This window comes from Astatotilapia calliptera, chromosome 5 (genome assembly GCF_964374335.1).
Source record: "Astatotilapia calliptera chromosome 5, fAstCal68.1, whole genome shotgun sequence".
Taxonomy (NCBI): Eukaryota; Metazoa; Chordata; class Actinopteri; order Cichliformes; family Cichlidae; genus Astatotilapia; species Astatotilapia calliptera.
The window spans coordinates 14349051-14369519 of NC_137426.1; the positions used below are offsets into that span (position 1 = coordinate 14349051).

A 20469-nucleotide genomic window follows, 5' to 3' on the forward strand; every position below is an offset into this window, starting at 1 on the left:
AGATCTGCATGGTAACAACAGTGGAAGTGACGGATCGTCAAAGCCATCAGTCATGGAGGTTGAGAGACCTTGAGTAATTTGGAGAAAAATGCACCCTTCAATAATCCCACCCACATAAACCTTTAGGGTTTTACTTTCTATCGATTTGTCTTGCTGGCCACAGGCTTTCCTAGTCTTCTTGACTGGAGCCGAACTAAGATGTGAGTGAGCTTTAATTGAAGAGCAAAAACACAAAACTGTAAAGAAAGAAATGGAATGTGCTTGATTTTTTTTCTTTAAATAAAAGACTGATTCATAGCAAGCTATTGGAAATAAAAGACCATCATTCACTGGCACAACCCTATTTTGGTCGCACTTTTAAGGCACAGGAATATCAGTGTTTGTTTTTGAGATTGTTCATTCAATAATGGAAGGGTATGGCGATACTAAAAGAATTTTTTTAAATAAACTAGAACATAACCACAAAGTTTTCTCATCTGGGATAAAGCACAGCTGAAGCTTAGAAGTTAACTTAATAATTACTACGTTAGCTTAAATATATATATTTGGAAATATAAACTAGACATTTTGTCCACTGGCCTGCCAATTATGTCGGAGGCAGTCGGCGCACTCAAAGGAACTGTGCTGAAGGCATCAGAAAGCAAAGGGGAGAGAGGGTGAGACTGTTCAAACAGCACATTGATAGTTTGTTTGACGTTATGTTTGAGTAACACTGGTTGACTCAAAGACAGAAGACTAAAAAGGAGTGGGGGTTGATGGAAGGATGTGTCAACGCGAGTTAATGGTTTGTTCTATAAAGTCTACGTGGTCCACACTCGGCAGTCTGATCTTTTATCTGAATTTCTTTTTCATAAGAAAATGGCAGGGGAAAAGGGACTTTCTCTTCTTTTATTATACATTCCTTGATGTCACGCAAATATTTTTTCTTTCAGTTTGCTCCCGTACACTTTGTTGTTCTCTCCTATGTTTCATGATTTTTTTCTTTGGACTGCATCTTTCCCTACTTTCTTCATATAACATTTGTAATACCATAAAGTTGCTCACGTAGTTTGCTATATTTAAGAGCCAAAAAGGTTACTCCTTAGGGTCCACAAGCACCCGCCAGGCTCAGTCAGTTGATTCCAGACTAAAAATATTATGCTGAACTGTTAGAAGTACAATAGGAACTAAAAGAGATGAGAGATAATATTTCTCTATCCATGTGCTTCCTCTTCATTTATACAACAGTGGCCATTTTGCATCAGACACTTCATCTCAACATTGAATTTTCATATCAGGTAAGCTGTGACTCCAAGATATAGCACTTCTATTTTTCCATCTCTCCAACACAGTCCATGGCCAGTTTCTTTGTGCAGAATGTATCACTCTCATTTTGGAAATGTAGAAATGTAGTGTTCTGCTTCATCCCCAAAGAATATCCTGGTTCACAGTCAGTCATACTCCAACTCTCCTCTCCATAACTGAAAAAGTTGGTACTAGATATGTCCTGGTTAGATCAATCAAACCAGGACCCATAAGGCTGCAGTGCAGAATAAGGACAACCATCTGCTTTCCAAAATTCGAAAGACTAAACCTAACCCCCCTTTGTGTATGGCTTCTCTTTTACCACAGGCGAAGTCTAATGAGAATGAGAATAAAGAGTCTAAAGAGTTCTTTAATTTTGGTGAGATGAGACCCTAAGCAGGCTGCTTTTGCTCAGATGATAACATAGCAGATCAAAATATAATTGTTGCTGTCCCCATTCAGCCCTGTTTAGTAAATGGTAAATGTACTTTTTTTTAAATTGCTAATTATAGATTTACAGAAAAGGATGAAATCCCCAGGCTCAAGAAGTCTGTTATCTACCACTTTATGAGTCAGCTTTGGTTGATATCATAGGCGTTTGTTGCAGCTGCCCTGCAACAAACAGAACATAAAACTGTGGAAAAACATTGTAGTACTTTAAACTCTTTACTATATTATTTTAGGCCCATTAGTTGATGTACTTGTAGTTTCTTTTAACTCTAGTTACAGAAATTCATTAATGCATTGTAGACAGACTGAACAGATGCCTTGAATGTTTTCTGAATATGTGGCTCCTTGTAGTTTCATGTTGAAATGCTCAATATTTCATCACTTCATGTTCTCAAACCAGCAGTTAAGTAATTTTCTTGGCTCTTTCCTTAATCTTCAGTTGTCGTTTTCCAAAGTGCTGACAGGGGTTCCCGTTAGGGTGGAGAAGAGGAAGTAAAGGACAGCAGATCTCCATGTGACCATTTCTTTGCATATGATTTGAGTATCTCTTTCTCCTTCAGTCTTGCCACTTAATCTCCTTCTGATTAGGCATCCATTTCTCCACATCTCATAAAAAACATTAAGCATTACAGAGCTACAAAAACAAAAAAGATGAAAATTTCCAGTTCTTGAAAGAAACTTTCAACTCTTTTCCTGCAACTAATTAAAGGTTCTGCATCAAGAACTACCAAATAAGTATGTAATGACTACTGTTCATAGGTAATGTATGTAATGATATCCAGGTGTTTGTAAGTTAAATCCAACACCCTCTTTTAAGCTGAACTCCATGCACAGTCAAGTCTGTTGCTGTATCGTGATTCACCAGCTGGATCCTCATGAGGTTGCGTTTCTGCACGTTAGAACAGATCAGCCTGATCTGAAAGGTTGCAGTAAAATCTGAGAAATGTAGTCTGTTTAAATGAATAAGACGGGCATGATCAGTTTGTCTTCACAGGACTTTTCCTGCTCAAATTTGCCTTCAGGGGTGATTGTATGCTTAAGCATTATTGGTTCGAATATAGTTAAGGCAATGAGGCTAGGTTAGTTTACTCAGGGTTTAAACCAGTGTATTGCAAGCTCAGCAGCCTACATGACCTAAGGTGACCTTCCACAGAGCCTAATAATCTTTCTTCTTTATTTTTAATAGAAAAGTTATAAACTTATTATCTTACTGCTGCCTTTAACCATTTTACACATAAAACAAAACAGGAAGTTTGACAAAGAGATAATAAATAAGGTTAATGTCATACCTTAATACTGCAGCTAATATCTGTCCACTTGTAAGTTCAGTAATTAAGAAATACAATACGCTAGGCCAGAATGTTTAACACATCTTAGTGCCTCATAAAGGACAGCTTGAACAGAAGTAGACCACATGAATAAAAGCCCTGGATAATAACATTAAAACCTTTTTATTAAGGTGTATGTTTATTATTTTTAGTCAATATTTTCAATGTTGTTCATTTGTTCAGTTATTTATTAACTTCAATATCATATAATTACTGAAATTTAAAATTTACTTAACTTTTAAATTACATGTATATTTACAGTTTTAATTTTATCAAGAGGTTTTTTTAAAGGAGATAAAAGACAGACGGGGGAAAGAGAGGTCTAGACTGCTCACAGGGATTCACAGGGATTTGCATGGTAGCCATGAAGACAGCAACGAAGAGCATACACCCAACCAACACTTCAGTCATGTGCTGACAAAATTAGAACAGGTAATCCTCAAGACAAAGTCAGCTGCAGACAACCTTCCTGACATTTTAGCTGAACTAGAACAGGGCACAACTGTAAAGGGATATTAAAAGAAAACATAAAAAGTATTGTTTTTTTTATCCTGATTATCTAGTTTTCATAATTGATGAAAGACCAAATTGTTCATGAAATTAAAATCTTATCAATTCCCCAGCTCAACACGCAGTTAGACATTTCTTAGTCCTGAAAAATACACTGGTTTTTGGCAAAGAAGGAAACTTGACACTACATTTAGCTTCAATTAGCTAGCTTATTCTCACATTGGCACAAAACATCATTTTACCCTTGTACTCAGGAAGCTAGCACTCTTTAATGTGTGCAGTTTGTTCATTTTCTCCTTACAGCTCCATTAAGTAATATCTGGAAAAGTTCAGAGCTGCAATGAACTCTGCACACTAATCTATCATATGCTCAGAAGAAAAATCATAACAGTGTAAAGCTGGTGAGCACTAAGCTTTTCTCAGCAGGATTTTACTGTTTTTTAATGCGCTAGAGGGCAGCTTACTGATGACAATGATCGATTTAAAAGCACCTGAATGCATGTAGCTTTACTTTGTTTGATCATTTTATCCAGGGAGGAGGCTCAGGTCTTTGTTCATTGTCTCAACTTTAAAACATCACCTGAGGCACATCTCTTCTTTCATTTACTTTTTTCTTTTTCTTCTTTGTCTTCTGTTTTCCTAATTATCCATTTCTCAACCTGTTATTTCTAATGTCCCTCCTTCAGTTCTGTATTTGCTCTCATTTTAATTATTCTTCCTCCTTCCCTCACAACATAACCACACAGATGACACACCTTTACATGTGAGTTTGTTTGGCCAGTTCTGAAGAAACGCATGCTCATTAAGAGTGTGTGTCCTCGCCCACATTCACCTGAGGCTGCCTATAATCCTGTCAACAACACTAAGACTTCCCTGAAATCAGCCGCTCCCACACACACTAAACTATGAGGAACCATAAACGTTATATGAGCAATGTGACAAATGCAGTGTGACGTCACCAATAAAGACGGGGGGGATACAGTCAGAGCATGAAAACAGAAGTACCAAGGATGTCAGGATGGAAGGATAGATGTGAGCAAAAACAGATGAGTGTGGGAGGTCGATGACTCATAACGCCACTCCTGATATAGCCGAGACAGAAATCAATAATCCGTCTGTCTCTCTCCAGGAGAACTCAAAGGTCTAATGAAGCTGCAGCAGCATGGATTTTCTTCTGATAGGTAACATGTCTTTGCATCAAAGAGGAAGTTGGAGGAGAATATAATAATGAGATGATGAGTTGAGATTAAAACACAGCTGACCACTTGTAAGCTCTATAAGATAATGTAATTATCTTATAGAGCTGTGGACTGGAGCCTCAATTTAAGACAGCACAGAAAGTCTGCTTGCTAAGGAGTCTTAAGTGAATGAACACTGAGAGCCTCTTTAGCTCTTGGACGCATTTCCACACATGCTGTTAAGACAGTCCGTGTGTTAACTGATGATGTAAACATTCTGCAGAGCTCTGTCAGACACAAGTTCGCAAAACTATTCAACAGTTATACTCTGACTCTCCAGCTTTTTTACTCGTGCTATTAGAACACTTCAGAAAATATTCCCCCTTCGTCAGACTAAAATTTCTAAGTGAGCATTAAACTTAGGATTGGGACTTTACTGATACCAAATAATCCAAACGACAAGGAAACACTTGAACTATTAATCTTATATCATCTCAGATGATTTCTTGGCTAAAGTTTGATCTATTTTTTTCCTTTCTTTTCTATGATGCCAATTATCACTGTCCATCAAGGACCCTCAACATGGACATTTACTCAGAAAAAAAAAATTACCCTCATCCTCCATTTCCCCTGTGCTAATTTTTTTATGTTAGCCTGGCCATAACTTGCTCAACCTCGAATCTCCCCTCCCCCCCCCAAATCTATGGATGTCACCTAGGGCTGCCACGATTGGTCGACTAGTCACGATTACGTCACCTATCAAAATCGTCGACGACTGATTCAATAGTCGACGCGTCGTTTGAAGCTTTGTAAGATCGCAAAAGACGCAGGAATGAGTAGTAGGATTTAAGAGTGTAATAACGGACTGAAACAGAAGATGGCAGCACTGCATGTACAAGGATGCCAGCTGCCGTTAAACCCCGAAGAGGAAGCTGTGTCCCAGAATTCATAGCGCGGCCCTGCTCAGTTTCCAACAGTGGCGGCAGCTAGTTAGTTTTAATATTACTCTTATTATTCTTTCTGGGTCACAAAATAAACGTTTAACATATTTTCAGGCGAGAATGTAGCTGTGTAAACCTCAAATATCGGCTCAGTTTATCAGGACACCACATATTTTCAAAAGCGCTCTGACGTTTTCGGAGACGTCTGTTACCCACTAGCTCGATAGCTAGCCGGGGGCTAGGTTACTAGCGCCGTGAGAACACCGGACTCCCGGCAAATTGTTTTCAAACCCACTGCTGTCTTTCGCTACTCAGGTTAAATATATATGAGTCACTTAGATAAATTAAAAATGTTATTGTTTGGCTTTTTTTTTTTTTTTTTTTAGTATTTTATTTGTTCCTGAGTAAATCTGTTTGGCTGAGATTAAAGTTATAGTTTTTACACAGCTGAATAAACGTCAAGCAGACAGCTGATTATCAGAAGTGTGAGATGCTTGAGAATATTCTCCGGTGTCCTGTTATATTTTAGATAGCAAGGAGTTTATTAAACTTTACCGAAACAATCTGCAAATTTCATTAAAATTGAATAAACTATCATCTTGTCTTTATTTTTAGTTAGCACCTTAAAAGCTTAAAGCTGTAAGCTAATGATAGTTATATAAGAGCAGATGCTGCTGGTGCAATAAGCTGTACGTTTTAAGTTCAATGGATGATGATCTGATTAGTCGACTAATCGCATAAATAATCGGTGACTAGTCGACTATCAAAATAATCGTTTGTGGCAGCCCTAATGTCACCTAAACACCTAAAGAACATACACCGTTTATTTTATTGGAGGTGAGAGAGAAAGACACTTTAACTCTCAGCAGCGTCTCGGTGTTCGTTTACCAATGGGAACTGAAGGAGCATTCGGATCTAAAAGTTCATTATGCTTGATTCAGCATTGTAATAATGTGGGGAAAACGCACAATCCAACACATTTTTGAGATGATGGTGAAACATCAACCACATATTTCACTGCAATCCATAGTCCATTTAAATTAGGCAACATCCGGTCCTGGGTGTGGGTGTGCATGTTAGTCAAAGCTTCCAATGCTGCAGCCCTTGCTCTCTCTCTCTTAATTTTAAACGATGATGGCCAAATGTAAAGCAGATAACAATGCCACTACCTAGCACAGTTAAGCTGTATTTAAATATAGAAATTAAATTGCTGTATGCAAGTTTGTGCTGTGCAATTTTTTAACTCTAACTTTCATGACACCCTTTCCTTTGCTTTTGCTATTCTGTGGAGGTCAAAGTTAACGCCCTGGCAGACAAATTTAATTAAGCTTATATTCATTTATTTTCTCGTTTTCATAAAAATTATAAATAAACTTCAAGGAAATCCACTTAAATGCAATGAAGAGTTCAATCAATCCACAATTTCTCCAAAGTCAGTGAGTAATTAATATCAATCAAATAATCCATAACCCAATATTTCGCAAAATAATTGTGTTTAAGATTTTTGCTGTAAGAAAGAAGAATAAGTGTAAGAATAACCACTCCACTGGAGCAACGCATAACCACATCAGGACATGTGTGGACAATAGCCTGGAAGAAAAGAGGGCTGTTGGTGCTATTATGATTCACTCTGCTGGGCTATGTCATGACACACCCATCACCTTTTTCTGAGGAGTCCATGGGGGGAAAAAATGAAGTTATATTTACCATTAATATCTACTTAATAATCCAGACTGTAACTAGATTAACTGAACTGGTTTCTCCTTTCCATTATGTAATTTTTTTCCTGGCCACCATGAGTTGAAGCACTGTCACTTTTTTTCCTAGCCGTCCAATGGGGAGAGGAAATGCAGGACTACTACTGCACCAATCAACTCTTAAGTCCCATTTGTACAAGTGCCGAAGAGGGAGAGAAGTTTCGTCTAAACACATAAGTGAGATGTGCTAACATTAAATGACAACAGCATCCAGTATAAAACTCTCACACAGAGCTGAATTGACACTAGTGTAAATAAATTAGGTAAATAATGTAAATACGCGGTTATATTTGTTTTTATTTAATCCATCCTGGTCCTGCTAGTTCCTGATTTATTCTCTTACACAGGAAATAATATTCTCATGTTCTTCCTTAAAGTCTGATGAAAAGCATAATCTACATAGGGATAATCCTGACTATTAACACCGGTACTGGATCAGTACTTAGTAACAGAACTGGAAGAAGTTGGATCAGTGCATCACAAAATGACCTACAATCTGCTAAAAGCATCTGTGCCTCCCTGCCTATTGGTTAATTCAGAAGTGTGAAATCTTCACAGGCACGTTATGATGCCCGGAGGAGAGATTTATCTGAAGAGAGACTCTACTTAATTAGACATGACTCTGTGTGTGTGTGTGTGTGTGTGTGTGTGTGTGTGTGTGTGTGTGTGTGTGTGTGTGTGTGAGTGCGTCTATGTGGTATGGATTGACATTTGACCTGCGCTGTACCTGGGCTCCGGGGACATTTCGACTTTTTGCTGTGTATTCATGTGTCCCCCTAAAACATGACTTGTAAATGCATTTTTAAGTGTCTAAATAATAATTTTTTCTACTTCTTATGAGGTCATTATTTATCTTTTGACCTGTATTTGCTTAAACTGTAGTGTAAATTCATTTATTAAACTATAATTAAAAGATTTTCTGATTTTCTTAAAAGTCCACCTATACCCCTCACCTGATTTTTGTGTATTCCAGTGTATTGCACAGCGACGTTTCGAGTTAGAGTGGATGTGTGTAGGTACTGCAATTTAATACACATTTTCAATACACACGGCCGGAAGTCATTGTGATTGGTAGGCTATATATATAGGCGGTACCTACAGGAAACGGCGCCACAACTTTCGCGCGCGTGCCCTTTAACAAGTGTATGTCGACGGCAATACGAAGACGGATTAAAAACACAAAGGTAAGCCTTTTTTAATGTAAAATGCACCATGACTTTAATACTATATGAAATTATAGGTGCACAGGCCTATATTAAACTGGTTTAATTTATGCTTTATGGACTGTTAGTGAGTCTTTGAAGAAGTAAAACGGCCCCAGCGTTTGTCATTGAGTAAATAAAATAGGGCTGACGACTAACCGCGTCAACGCGATAAAGCGGGCTAACCCGTGTTAGGATTTACTCGGTGTTAAAGCATTATTGTGGCTTAAACGTGTTAATGCCGACATCGCGACTAACGCGATTAACAATTAAACCAGCGCAGTCTGAGTCAAAATCCCTGATGTCGCTGTTAGCTAATTTCGGGCAGTTTGTCCAATGTCTGTCATTCTGCTGACAGCCCTAAAATAAAAGCAAGGGTATAAGTGTATTTAGTCGTGTATTTATTTATATGCCTGAAGAAAAAACTTCTTACAGTTTTGATGCCTAAGCTTTCTCAGTACTTGTATCACTCTCTGCAGTCGCCATTACAGAAATGTCACATGTCGCCATTTTGAGTACTAGGCCTTTAACATTTTAAAAGAAGGCATAAATTAGCACTATGAATAAGTCAGCTGTGTTTATGCTGTAAACTACACTACTGCTAGTTCTGCTACTACTGATGATGATGACAATGATGACGATAATCGTAATACTTTATATGCTTTGGTAATACAGCCAATCGTACAGGAGAACATGCGAAGGAGACGCATTCCTCCACGGGAGGATGCAGTCTGTCATGTTTCTGCTGGAAGGGACAAACTGGGACTTGATATCCACTACATAAATGCCTTCAAAGGTAAGTTGGTCTTTAGTTTGGATTAGATTTGGAGTTTGTCACTTTGTCTTTTGTCACTCACTTGGTATGCCTCTGCAATTCAGGTCGGGGCATTTTCACGACTGTTCCATTCCAAAAAGGAGACTTTCTTTTGGAATACAGAGGTAAACTCATAACAAAAGAAGAATGTGAGCGGAGACACAGAGTTTATCATGACAGCCTGAAGGTGTTCATGTTTGAATTCAAGTTTGATGGAAAACTCTGGTGGTGCGTATTATATCAGTGTAGTTTGATTAAGATTAAATGACACATTGCTTTTGATTTATGAAAAAAAAAGCTTCCTAACTAACTAGTTAAGCTAATACTTTTTTGCCTAACCCCACAGTGTGGATGCATCTCAAGAAGATGGGTCATTAGGCAGACTTGTCAACGACAACCACATCAGTCCAAGTGCTAAGATGAAAATATTAAATATCAATGGAAAGCCCCATCTATGCTTATTTGCAAGCAGAGACATAAGTCCAGGCGAAGAAATAGACTATAATTATGGTGACTCGGATTGGCTCTGGAGATGCAAGGTATTTCTACAATTGTACTTTTTGGAACTGATAAATTGCATACCCTAAGCCATTTTTACATTTGTACCTACTCAAATTGGCTTAACGTGACTTAGGGCATCTAGTTTTTCACTGAAATTGAGTATCACCTACTGTGCCTGGGGTAACTATAGCAATGCAGCCGAGCATCCAGTGATATAAATGCCACAGCAAGCATGGACGTCAAGGTGACAAAATGCCTGCTGCTCAGTCTATACTTTAGTGTTCAATTCAGGGATCACGCTGTTAATTTTGGTCGCTATTTCAAACATTTCAGAGTTTCAAAAATGATGGCTTGGATTTTCACGAAGGAGGCGCACTCATAACTTATCGAGTGACACCATTGACCAGCCACCTGGTGGCATTCAGTCTATGTCAAATTTTCTGATCACTTTGGATCACTTGGAACCTTGGTGCAGTAGTTACTGAAAAACTACATGGTACTATAACCTACTGGAAAAACAGGGGTAGGTACTAATGGAAAACAGGCAATTGTGATGGCTGCCACATCAAAGCCCTCTAAAAGCACTAAAAAAATATCAGCAGGTATGCAGAAATAAAAAATGGCTTTCGGTTTCTAAATTTTAACAGTGATTGATGTTTAATGTGATTCTACACAGCAAAATCTCCAGTGTTAAATTAACACTGGAGAGTGTCTATAAGGGTCCACACCTCTGAGTGTTAAATACAACACTGTTGAGTGTTAAATTAACACTTTTGACAGTGTTATATGTTTAAAAGTAACCTAGTCAGTTTTGAAGATTAACAATGGCTAACACTGAGCAGTGCTGATTTTCTAACACTGGAAAATAACTCAAAATGTTAGAAATATTCCAGTGTTAGAAAATCAGCACTGCTCAGTGTTAGTCTTTGTTAATCTTCAAAACTGACTAGGTTACTTTTAAACATATAACACTGTCAAAAGTGTTAATTCAACACTCAACAGTGTTGTGTGGACCCATATAGACACTCTCTAGTGTTAATTTAACACTGGAGATTTTGCTGTGTAGCCTCTTTAGTTAGATTCATTTTAAATTTTGTCCCTTGAAGATAAATGGGCCCTAGTGACAGTTCGTTGCTGCTACAGGTGATTGTTTTACTCCTTTAGCAATGGCTTAAAAAATAAAGAAATCACACTGACTATTTGTCTCTTAATCATAGGGCCTTAAATTCTCTATACATGACAGTGAATATTTTAAAGACAATAGCTTGAAACTTATCTTTCTCATACAGTTTATTTAATGTTTCAAAAGCCTCTTCAAAAATGCACTGTATATTCATTCTCTATCTGTTACACACGAAGACTGAGACCAGCCAGATTCAGAAGACTGTGAGCTGCCTAAAGCCGCAACCAAACAGCTTTCCAAACAATGATCTGGACCTGAAACATCCAGAGCCTGAAAGGGTAAATATAATCCAATGTACCACTTAATGAACTAATAATTTAATCTATCATCATTCTTTATGGATGCTGTGTGTGTGTGTGTTTGGCAGTCACCTGGGTGTGATGTGATTTACATGGACCGTGGCTTGTAGGTCCTTTTCATTGTTTCAAAGTGCAAGTCTGGATAACATCTGAGTGTGTGTGTGTGTGTGTGTGTGTTAACCACCCAAATGTGACTTAGGAGGACCACACTGTTATTGGGGGACTCCGTCAAAGTTTGCTTCATGGTGACATCACTCTGGTTTTAGGAGGGGTCTTCTCGTATGTCTTGACAGTTTGACCTACAGCATGCAGAGCTGACTGCATGTGCTTTGTTTCTATGTTGAAATTTTTTGAAACTCAGGCTTGAACATTAAGATAGATAGTACTATACAACTTCTTAACTTGTTTTAGGCACTTTTTACTGCTGTAATGCATGGGCTCTCTCTGGCTGTGTACTCTGGCTTCTTCCCACAGTCCAAAGATGTAGCTTATGGGGTTAGGTTAACTGGTGATTCAAAACTGCCCTTTGGTGTGAATGCAAATGCTTGTCCTTCCATGTTAGACTGGCGATCTGTCCAGGTTGTACTGCCCTATGGTAGCTGGTATAGGCCCCAAAACTGCTACCCCACAATCCTGATAAGGATAAGTGGAAGAGGATGGATGATTGCAAAGGAATCAGTTGTTAATTATTGTAGCCAGTATTTTTTTCAGAAGAAAACATTTCTTGAGTGGAAAGCCCCCCCCCCCCCCACACACACACACACACACACATGCAAATTAAAGACAGAAGCACAGGACTGCCCAGTACAGTTGCAAGAAGAGCACTTGGTCTAATCTTTGTGCCATCTTTTCTTTGTTGCAGGATCTTGATGAAGAAATGCCTCAGCAAGGCTCAGAAGCCATGCATTCTTCTTCAGTGCAAGATTTTGAAGAGGTAACATTGACCTAGGACAGATTTTAATGAATGTTTCTCATGCACGATGTGTACCTTACGCTATTTGCCGATAGTGAAATGGTCTATTCATCCTCTTGAGTGATGCATTTTTAGTAACTGTCAGATTACTGTTCTTTTGTCTTCATTCTCTATCTGTTACACACGAAGACTGAGACCAGCCAGATTCAGAAGACTGTGAGCTGCCTAAAGCCGCAACCAAACAGCTTTCCAAACAATGATCTGGACCTGAAACATCCAGAGCCTGAAAGGGTAAATATAATCCAGTGTACCACTTAATGAACTAATAATTTAATCTATCATCATTCTTTATGGATGCCGTGTGTTTGGCAGTCACCTGGGTGTGATGTGATTTACATGGACCGTGGCTTGTAGGTCCTTTTCATTGTTTCAAAGTGCAAGTCTGGATAACATCTGAGTGTGTGTGTGTGTGTGTGTGTGTGTGTTAACCACCCAAATGTGACTTAGGAGGACTACACTGTTATTGGGGGACTCCGTCAAAGTTTGCTTCATGGTGACATCACTCTGGTTTTAGGAGGGGTCTTCTCGTATGTCTTGACAGTTTGACCTACAGCATGCAGAGCTGACTGCATGTGCTTTGTTTCTATGTTGAAATTTTTTGAAACTCAGGCTTGAACATTAAGATAGATAGTACTATACAACTTCTTAACTTGTTTTAGGCACTTTTTACTGCTGTAATGCATGGGCTCTCTCTGGCTGTGTACTCTGGCTTCTTCCCACAGTCCAATGATGTAGCTTATGGGGTTAGGTTAACTGGTGATTCAAAACTGCCCTTTGGTGTGAATGCAAATGCTTGTCCTTCCATGTTAGACTGGTGATCTGTCCAGGTTGTACTGCCCTATGGTAGCTGGTATAGGCCCCAAAACTGCTACCCCACAATCCTGATAAGGATAAGTGGAAGAGGATGGATGATTGCAAAGGAATCAGTTGTTAATTATTGTAGCCAGTATTTTTTTCAGAAGAAAACATTTCTTGAGTGGAAAGCCCCCCCCCCCCCCCCCACACACACACACACACATGCAAATTAAAGACAGAAGCACAGGACTGCCCAGTACAGTTGCAAGAAGAGCACTTGGTCTAATCTTTGTGCCATCTTTTCTTTGTTGCAGGATCTTGATGAAGAAATGCCTCAGCAAGGCTCAGAAGCCATGCATTCTTCTTCAGTGCAAGATTTTGAAGAGGTAACATTGACCTAGGACAGATTTTAATGAATGTTTCTCATGCACGATGTGTACCTTACGCTATTTGCCGATAGTGAAATGGTCTATTCATCCTCTTGAGTGATGCATTTTTAGTAACTGTCAGATTACTGTTCTTTTGTCTTCATTCTCTATCTGTTACACACGAAGACTGAGACCAGCCAGATTCAGAAGACTGTGAGCTGCCTAAAGCCACAACCAAACAGCTTTCCAAACAATGATCTGGACCTGAAACATCCAGAGCCTGAAAGGGTAAATATAATCCAGTGTACCACTTAATGAACTAATAATTTAATCTATCATCATTCTTTATGGATGCTGTGTGTGTGTGTGTTTGGCAGTCACCTGGGTGTGATGTGATTTACATGGACCGTGGCTTGTAGGTCCTTTTCATTGTTTCAAAGTGCAAGTCTGGATAACATCTGAGTGTGTGTGTGTGTGTGTGTTAACCACCCAAATGTGACTTAGGAGGACCACACTGTTATTGGGGGACTCCGTCAAAGTTTGCTTCATGGTGACATCACTCTGGTTTTAGGAGGGGTCTTCTCGTATGTCTTGACAGTTTGACCTACAGCATGCAGAGCTGACTGCATGTGCTTTGTTTCTATGTTGAAATTTTTTGAAACTCAGGCTTGAACATTAAGATAGATAGTACTATACAACTTCTTAACTTGTTTTAGGCACTTTTTACTGCTGTAATGCATGGGCTCTCTCTGGCTGTGTACTCTGGCTTCTTCCCACAGTCCAAAGATGTAGCTTATGGGGTTAGGTTAACTGGTGATTCAAAACTGCCCTTTGGTGTGAATGCAAATGCTTGTCCTTCCATGTTAGACTGGCGATCTGTCCAGGTTGTACTGCCCTATGGTAGCTGGTATAGGCCCCAAAACTGCTACCCCACAATCCTGATAAGGATAAGTGGAAGAGGATGGATGATTGCAAAGGAATCAGTTGTTAATTATTGTAGCCAGTATTTTTTTCAGAAGAAAACATTTCTTGAGTGGAAAGCCCCCCCCCCCCACACACACACACACACACATGCAAATTAAAGACAGAAGCACAGGACTGCCCAGTACAGTTGCAAGAAGAGCACTTGGTCTAATCTTTGTGCCATCTTTTCTTTGTTGCAGGATCTTGATGAAGAAATGCCTCAGCAAGGCTCAGAAGCCATGCATTCTTCTTCAGTGCAAGATTTTGAAGAGGTAACATTGACCTAGGACAGATTTTAATGAATGTTTCTCATGCACGATGTGTACCTTACGCTATTTGCCGATAGTGAAATGGTCTATTCATCCTCTTGAGTGATGCATTTTTAGTAACTGTCAGATTACTGTTCTTTTGTCTTCATTCTCTATCTGTTACACACGAAGACTGAGACCAGCCAGATTCAGAAGACTGTGAGCTGCCTAAAGCCACAACCAAACAGCTTTCCAAACAATGATCTGGACCTGAAACATCCAGAGCCTGAAAGGGTAAATATAATCCAGTGTACCACTTAATGAACTAATAATTTAATCTATCATCATTCTTTATGGATGCTGTGTGTGTGTGTGTTTGGCAGTCACCTGGGTGTGATGTGATTTACATGGACCGTGGCTTGTAGGTCCTTTTCATTGTTTCAAAGTGCAAGTCTGGATAACATCTGAGTGTGTGTGTGTGTGTGTGTTAACCACCCAAATGTGACTTAGGAGGACCACACTGTTATTGGGGGACTCCGTCAAAGTTTGCTTCATGGTGACATCACTCTGGTTTTAGGAGGGGTCTTCTCGTATGTCTTGACAGTTTGACCTACAGCATGCAGAGCTGACTGCATGTGCTTTGTTTCTATGTTGAAATTTTTTGAAACTCAGGCTTGAACATTAAGATAGATAGTACTATACAACTTCTTAACTTGTTTTAGGCACTTTTTACTGCTGTAATGCATGGGCTCTCTCTGGCTGTGTACTCTGGCTTCTTCCCACAGTCCAAAGATGTAGCTTATGGGGTTAGGTTAACTGGTGATTCAAAACTGCCCTTTGGTGTGAATGCAAATGCTTGTCCTTCCATGTTAGACTGGCGATCTGTCCAGGTTGTACTGCCCTATGGTAGCTGGTATAGGCCCCAAAACTGCTACCCCACAATCCTGATAAGGATAAGTGGAAGAGGATGGATGATTGCAAAGGAATCAGTTGTTAATTATTGTAGCCAGTATTTTTTTCAGAAGAAAACATTTCTTGAGTGGAAAGCCCCCCCCCCCCCCACACACACACACACACACACATGCAAATTAAAGACAGAAGCACAGGACTGCCCAGTACAGTTGCAAGAAGAGCACTTGGTCTAATCTTTGTGCCATCTTTTCTTTGTTGCAGGATCTTGATGAAGAAATGCCTCAGCAAGGCTCAGAAGCCATGCATTCTTCTTCAGTGCAAGATTTTGAAGAGGTAACATTGACCTAGGACAGATTTTAATGAATGTTTCTCATGCACGATGTGTACCTTACGCTATTTGCCGATAGTGAAATGGTCTATTCATCCTCTTGAGTGATGCATTTTTAGTAACTGTCAGATTACTGTTCTTTTGTCTTCATTCTCTATCTGTTACACACGAAGACTGAGACCAGCCAGATTCAGAAGACTGTGAGCTGCCTAAAGCCGCAACCAAACAGCTTTCCAAACAATGATCTGGACCTGAAACATCCAGAGCCTGAAAGGGTAAATATAATCCAGTGTACCACTTAATGAACTAATAATTTAATCTATCATCATTCTTTATGGATGCTGTGTGTGTGTTTGTGTTTGGCAGTCACCTGGGTGTGATGTGATTTACATGGACTGTGGCTTGTAGGTCCTTTTCATTGTTTCAAAGTGCAAGTCTGGATAACATCTGAGTGTGTGTGTGTGTGTGTGTTAACCACCCAAATGTGACTTAGGAGGACCACACTGTTATTGGGAGACTCCGTCAAAGTTTGCTTCATGGTGACATCACTCTGGTTTTAGGAGGGGTCTTCTCGTATTTCTTGACAGTTTGACCTACAGCATGCAGAACTGACTACATGTGCTTTGTTTCTATGTGGTTTGAAACTCAGGCTTGAACATTAAGATAGATAGTACTATACAACTTAACTTGTTTTAGGCACTTTTTACTGCTGTAATGCATGGGCTCTCTCGCTGTGTACTCTGGCTTCTTCCCACAGTCCAAAGATGTAGCTTATGGGGTTAGGTTAACTGGTGATTCAAAACTGCCCTTTGGTGTGAATGCAAATGCTTGTCCTTCCATGTTAGACTGGTGATCTGTCCAGGTTGTACTGCCCTATGGTAGCTGGTATAGGCCCCAAAACTGCTACCCCACAATCCTGATAAGGATAAGTGGAAGAGGATGGATGATTGCAAAGGAATCAGTTGTTAACTATTGTAGCCAGTATTTTTTTCAGAAGAAAACATTTCTTGAGTGGAAAGCCCCCCTCCACCCCACACACACACACACACACACATGCAAATTAAAGACAGAAGCACAGGCCTGCCCAGTACAGTTGCAAGAAGAGCACTTGGTCTAATCTTTGTGCCATCTTTTCTTTGTTGCAGGATCTTGATGAAGAAATGCCTCAGCAAGGCTCAGAAGCCATGCATTCTTCTTCAGTGCAAGATTTTGAAGAGGTAACATTGACCTAGGACAGATTTTAATGAATGTTTCTCATGCACGATGTGTACCTTACGCTATTTGCCGATAGTGAAATGGTCTATTCATCCTCTTGAGTGATGCATTTTTAGTAACTGTCAGATTACTGTTCTTTTGTCTTCATTCTCTATCTGTTACACACGAAGACTGAGACCAGCCAGATTCAGAAGACTGTGAGCTGCCTAAAGCCACAACCAAACAGCTTTCCAAACAATGATCTGGACCTGAAACATCCAGAGCCTGAAAGGGTAAATATAATCCAGTGTACCACTTAATGAACTAATAATTTAATCTATCATCATTCTTTATGGATGCTGTGTGTGTTTGTGTTTGGCAGTCACCTGGGTGTGATGTGATTTACATGGACCGTGGCTTGTAGGTCCTTTTCATTGTTTCAAAGTGCAAGTCTGGATAACATCTGAGTGTGTGTGTGTGTGTGTGTTAACCACCCAAATGTGACTTAGGAGGACCACACTGTTATTGGGGGACTCCGTCAAAGTTTGCTTCATGGTGACATCACTCTGGTTTTAGGAGGGGTCTTCTCGTATGTCTTGACAGTTTGACCTACAGCATGCAGAGCTGACTGCATGTGCTTTGTTTCTATGTTGAAATTTTTTGAAACTCAGGCTTGAACATTAAGATAGATAGTACTATACAACTTCTTAACTTGTTTTAGGCACTTTTTACTGCTGTAATGCATGGGCTCTCTCTGGCTGTGTACTCTGGCTTCTTCCCACAGTCCAAAGATGTAGCTTATGGGGTTAGGTTAACTGGTGATTCAAAACTGCCCTTTGGTGTGAATGCAAATGCTTGTCCTTCCATGTTAGACTGGCGATCTGTCCAGGTTGTACTGCCCTATGGTAGCTGGTATAGGCCCCAAAACTGCTACCCCACAATCCTGATAAGGATAAGTGGAAGAGGATGGATGATTGCAAAGGAATCAGTTGTTAATTATTGTAGCCAGTATTTTTTTCAGAAGAAAACATTTCTTGAGTGGAAAGCCCCCCCCCCCCCCCACACACACACACACACACACATGCAAATTAAAGACAGAAGCACAGGACTGCCCAGTACAGTTGCAAGAAGAGCACTTGGTCTAATCTTTGTGCCATCTTTTCTTTGTTGCAGGATCTTGATGAAGAAATGCCTCAGCAAGGCTCAGAAGCCATGCATTCTTCTTCAGTGCAAGATTTTGAAGAGGTAACATTGACCTAGGACAGATTTTAATGAATGTTTCTCATGCACGATGTGTACCTTACGCTATTTGCCGATAGTGAAATGGTCTATTCATCCTCTTGAGTGATGCATTTTTAGTAACTGTCAGATTACTGTTCTTTTGTCTTCATTCTCTATCTGTTACACACGAAGACTGAGACCAGCCAGATTCAGAAGACTGTGAGCTGCCTAAAGCCGCAACCAAACAGCTTTCCAAACAATGATCTGGACCTGAAACATCCAGAGCCTGAAAGGGTAAATATAATCCAGTGTACCACTTAATGAACTAATAATTTAATCTATCATCATTCTTTATGGATGCTGTGTGTGTGTGTGTGTTTGGCAGTCACCTGGGTGTGATGTGATTTACATGGACCGTGGCTTGTAGGTCCTTTTCATTGTTTCAAAGTGCAAGTCTGGATAACATCTGAGTGTGTGTGTGTGTGTGTTAACCACCCAAATGTGACTTAGGAGGACTACACTGTTATTGGGGGACTCCGTCAAAGTTTGCTTCATGGTGACATCACTCTGGTTTTAGGAGGGGTCTTCTCGTATGTCTTGACAGTTTGACCTACAGCATGCAGAGCTGACTGCATGTGCTTTGTTTCTATGTTGAAATTTTTTGAAACTCAGGCTTGAACATTAAGATAGATAGTACTATACAACTTCTTAACTTGTTTTAGGCACTTTTTACTGCTGTAATGCATGGGCTCTCTCTGGCTGTGTACTCTGGCTTCTTCCCACAGTCCAATGATGTAGCTTATGGGGTTAGGTTAACTGGTGATTCAAAACTGCCCTTTGGTGTGAATGCAAATGCTTGTCCTTCCATGTTAGACTGGTGATCTGTCCAGGTTGTACTGCCCTATGGTAGCTGGTATAGGCCCCAAAACTGCTACCCCACAATCCTGATAAGGATAAGTGGAAGAGGATGGATGATTGCAAAGGAATCAGTTGTTAATTATTGTAGCCAGTATTTTTTTCAGAAGAAAACATTTCTTGAGTGGAAAGCCCCCCCCCCCCCCCCACACACACACACACACATGCAAATTAAAGACAGAAGCACAGGACTGCCCAGTACAGTTGCAAGAAGAGCACTTGGTCTAATCTTTGTGCCATCTTTTCTTTGTTGCAGGATCTTGATGAAGAAATGCCTCAGCAAGGCTCAGAAGCCATGCATTCTTCTTCAGTGCAAGATTTTGAAGAGGTAACATTGACCTAGGACAGATTTTAATGAATGTTTCTCATGCACGATGTGTACCTTACGCTATTTGCCGATAGTGAAATGGTCTATTCATCCTCTTGAGTGATGCATTTTTAGTAACTGTCAGATTACTGTTCTTTTGTCTTCATTCTCTATCTGTTACACACGAAGACTGAGACCAGCCAGATTCAGAAGACTGTGAGCTGCCTAAAGCCACAACCAAACAGCTTTCCAAACAATGATCTGGACCTGAAACATCCAGAGCCTGAAAGGGTAAATATAATCCAGTGTACCACTTAATGAACTAATAATTTAATCTATCATCATTCTTTATGGATGCTGTGTGTGTGTGTGTTTGGCAGTCACCTGGGTGTGATGTGATTTACATGGACCGTGGCTTGTAGGTCCTTTTCATTGTTTCAAAGTGCAAGTCTGGATAACATCTGAGTGTGTGTGTGTGTGTGTGTTAACCACCCAAATGTGACTTAGGAGGACCACACTGTTATTGGGGGACTCCGTCAAAGTTTGCTTCATGGTGACATCACTCTGGTTTTAGGAGGGGTCTTCTCGTATGTCTTGACAGTTTGACCTACAGCATGCAGAGCTGACTGCATGTGCTTTGTTTCTATGTTGAAATTTTTTGAAACTCAGGCTTGAACATTAAGATAGATAGTACTATACAACTTCTTAACTTGTTTTAGGCACTTTTTACTGCTGTAATGCATGGGCTCTCTCTGGCTGTGTACTCTGGCTTCTTCCCACAGTCCAAAGATGTAGCTT

At 39.9% G+C, this 20469-nt stretch overlaps 2 protein-coding genes across 3 annotated transcripts in view; one reads left to right on the forward strand and one right to left on the reverse strand.

Moving 5' to 3' along the window:
* Nucleotides 1-20469, reverse strand: part of mtss1 (MTSS I-BAR domain containing 1) — a 98887-nt gene that overhangs the window by 66312 nt on the left and 12106 nt on the right. The window lies entirely within an intron of this gene.
* On the forward strand, nt 8078-10713 carry LOC145428678 (histone-lysine N-methyltransferase set-1-like). The gene is made up of 4 exons (XM_080301207.1): nt 8078-9446; nt 9530-9692; nt 9811-10003; nt 10299-10713. The coding sequence occupies exons 1-4, from the start codon at nt 9344-9346 to the stop codon at nt 10407-10409; spliced, it is 570 nt and encodes a 189-aa protein (XP_080157333.1). The 5' UTR covers nt 8078-9343; the 3' UTR covers nt 10410-10713.

Excerpts from the sequence above, each read along its gene's own strand:
- LOC145428678 (XM_080301207.1), top strand. The coding sequence starts at position 9,344 with ATGCGAAGGAGACGCATTCCTCCACGGGAGGATGCAGTCTGTCATGTT. Across the intron at positions 9,447-9,529 it reads CTACATAAATGCCTTCAAAG|GTCGGGGCATTTTCACGACT; the intron begins GTAAGTTGGTCT and ends TCTGCAATTCAG. Across the intron at positions 9,693-9,810 it reads TTTGATGGAAAACTCTGGTG|TGTGGATGCATCTCAAGAAG; the intron begins GTGCGTATTATA and ends CTAACCCCACAG.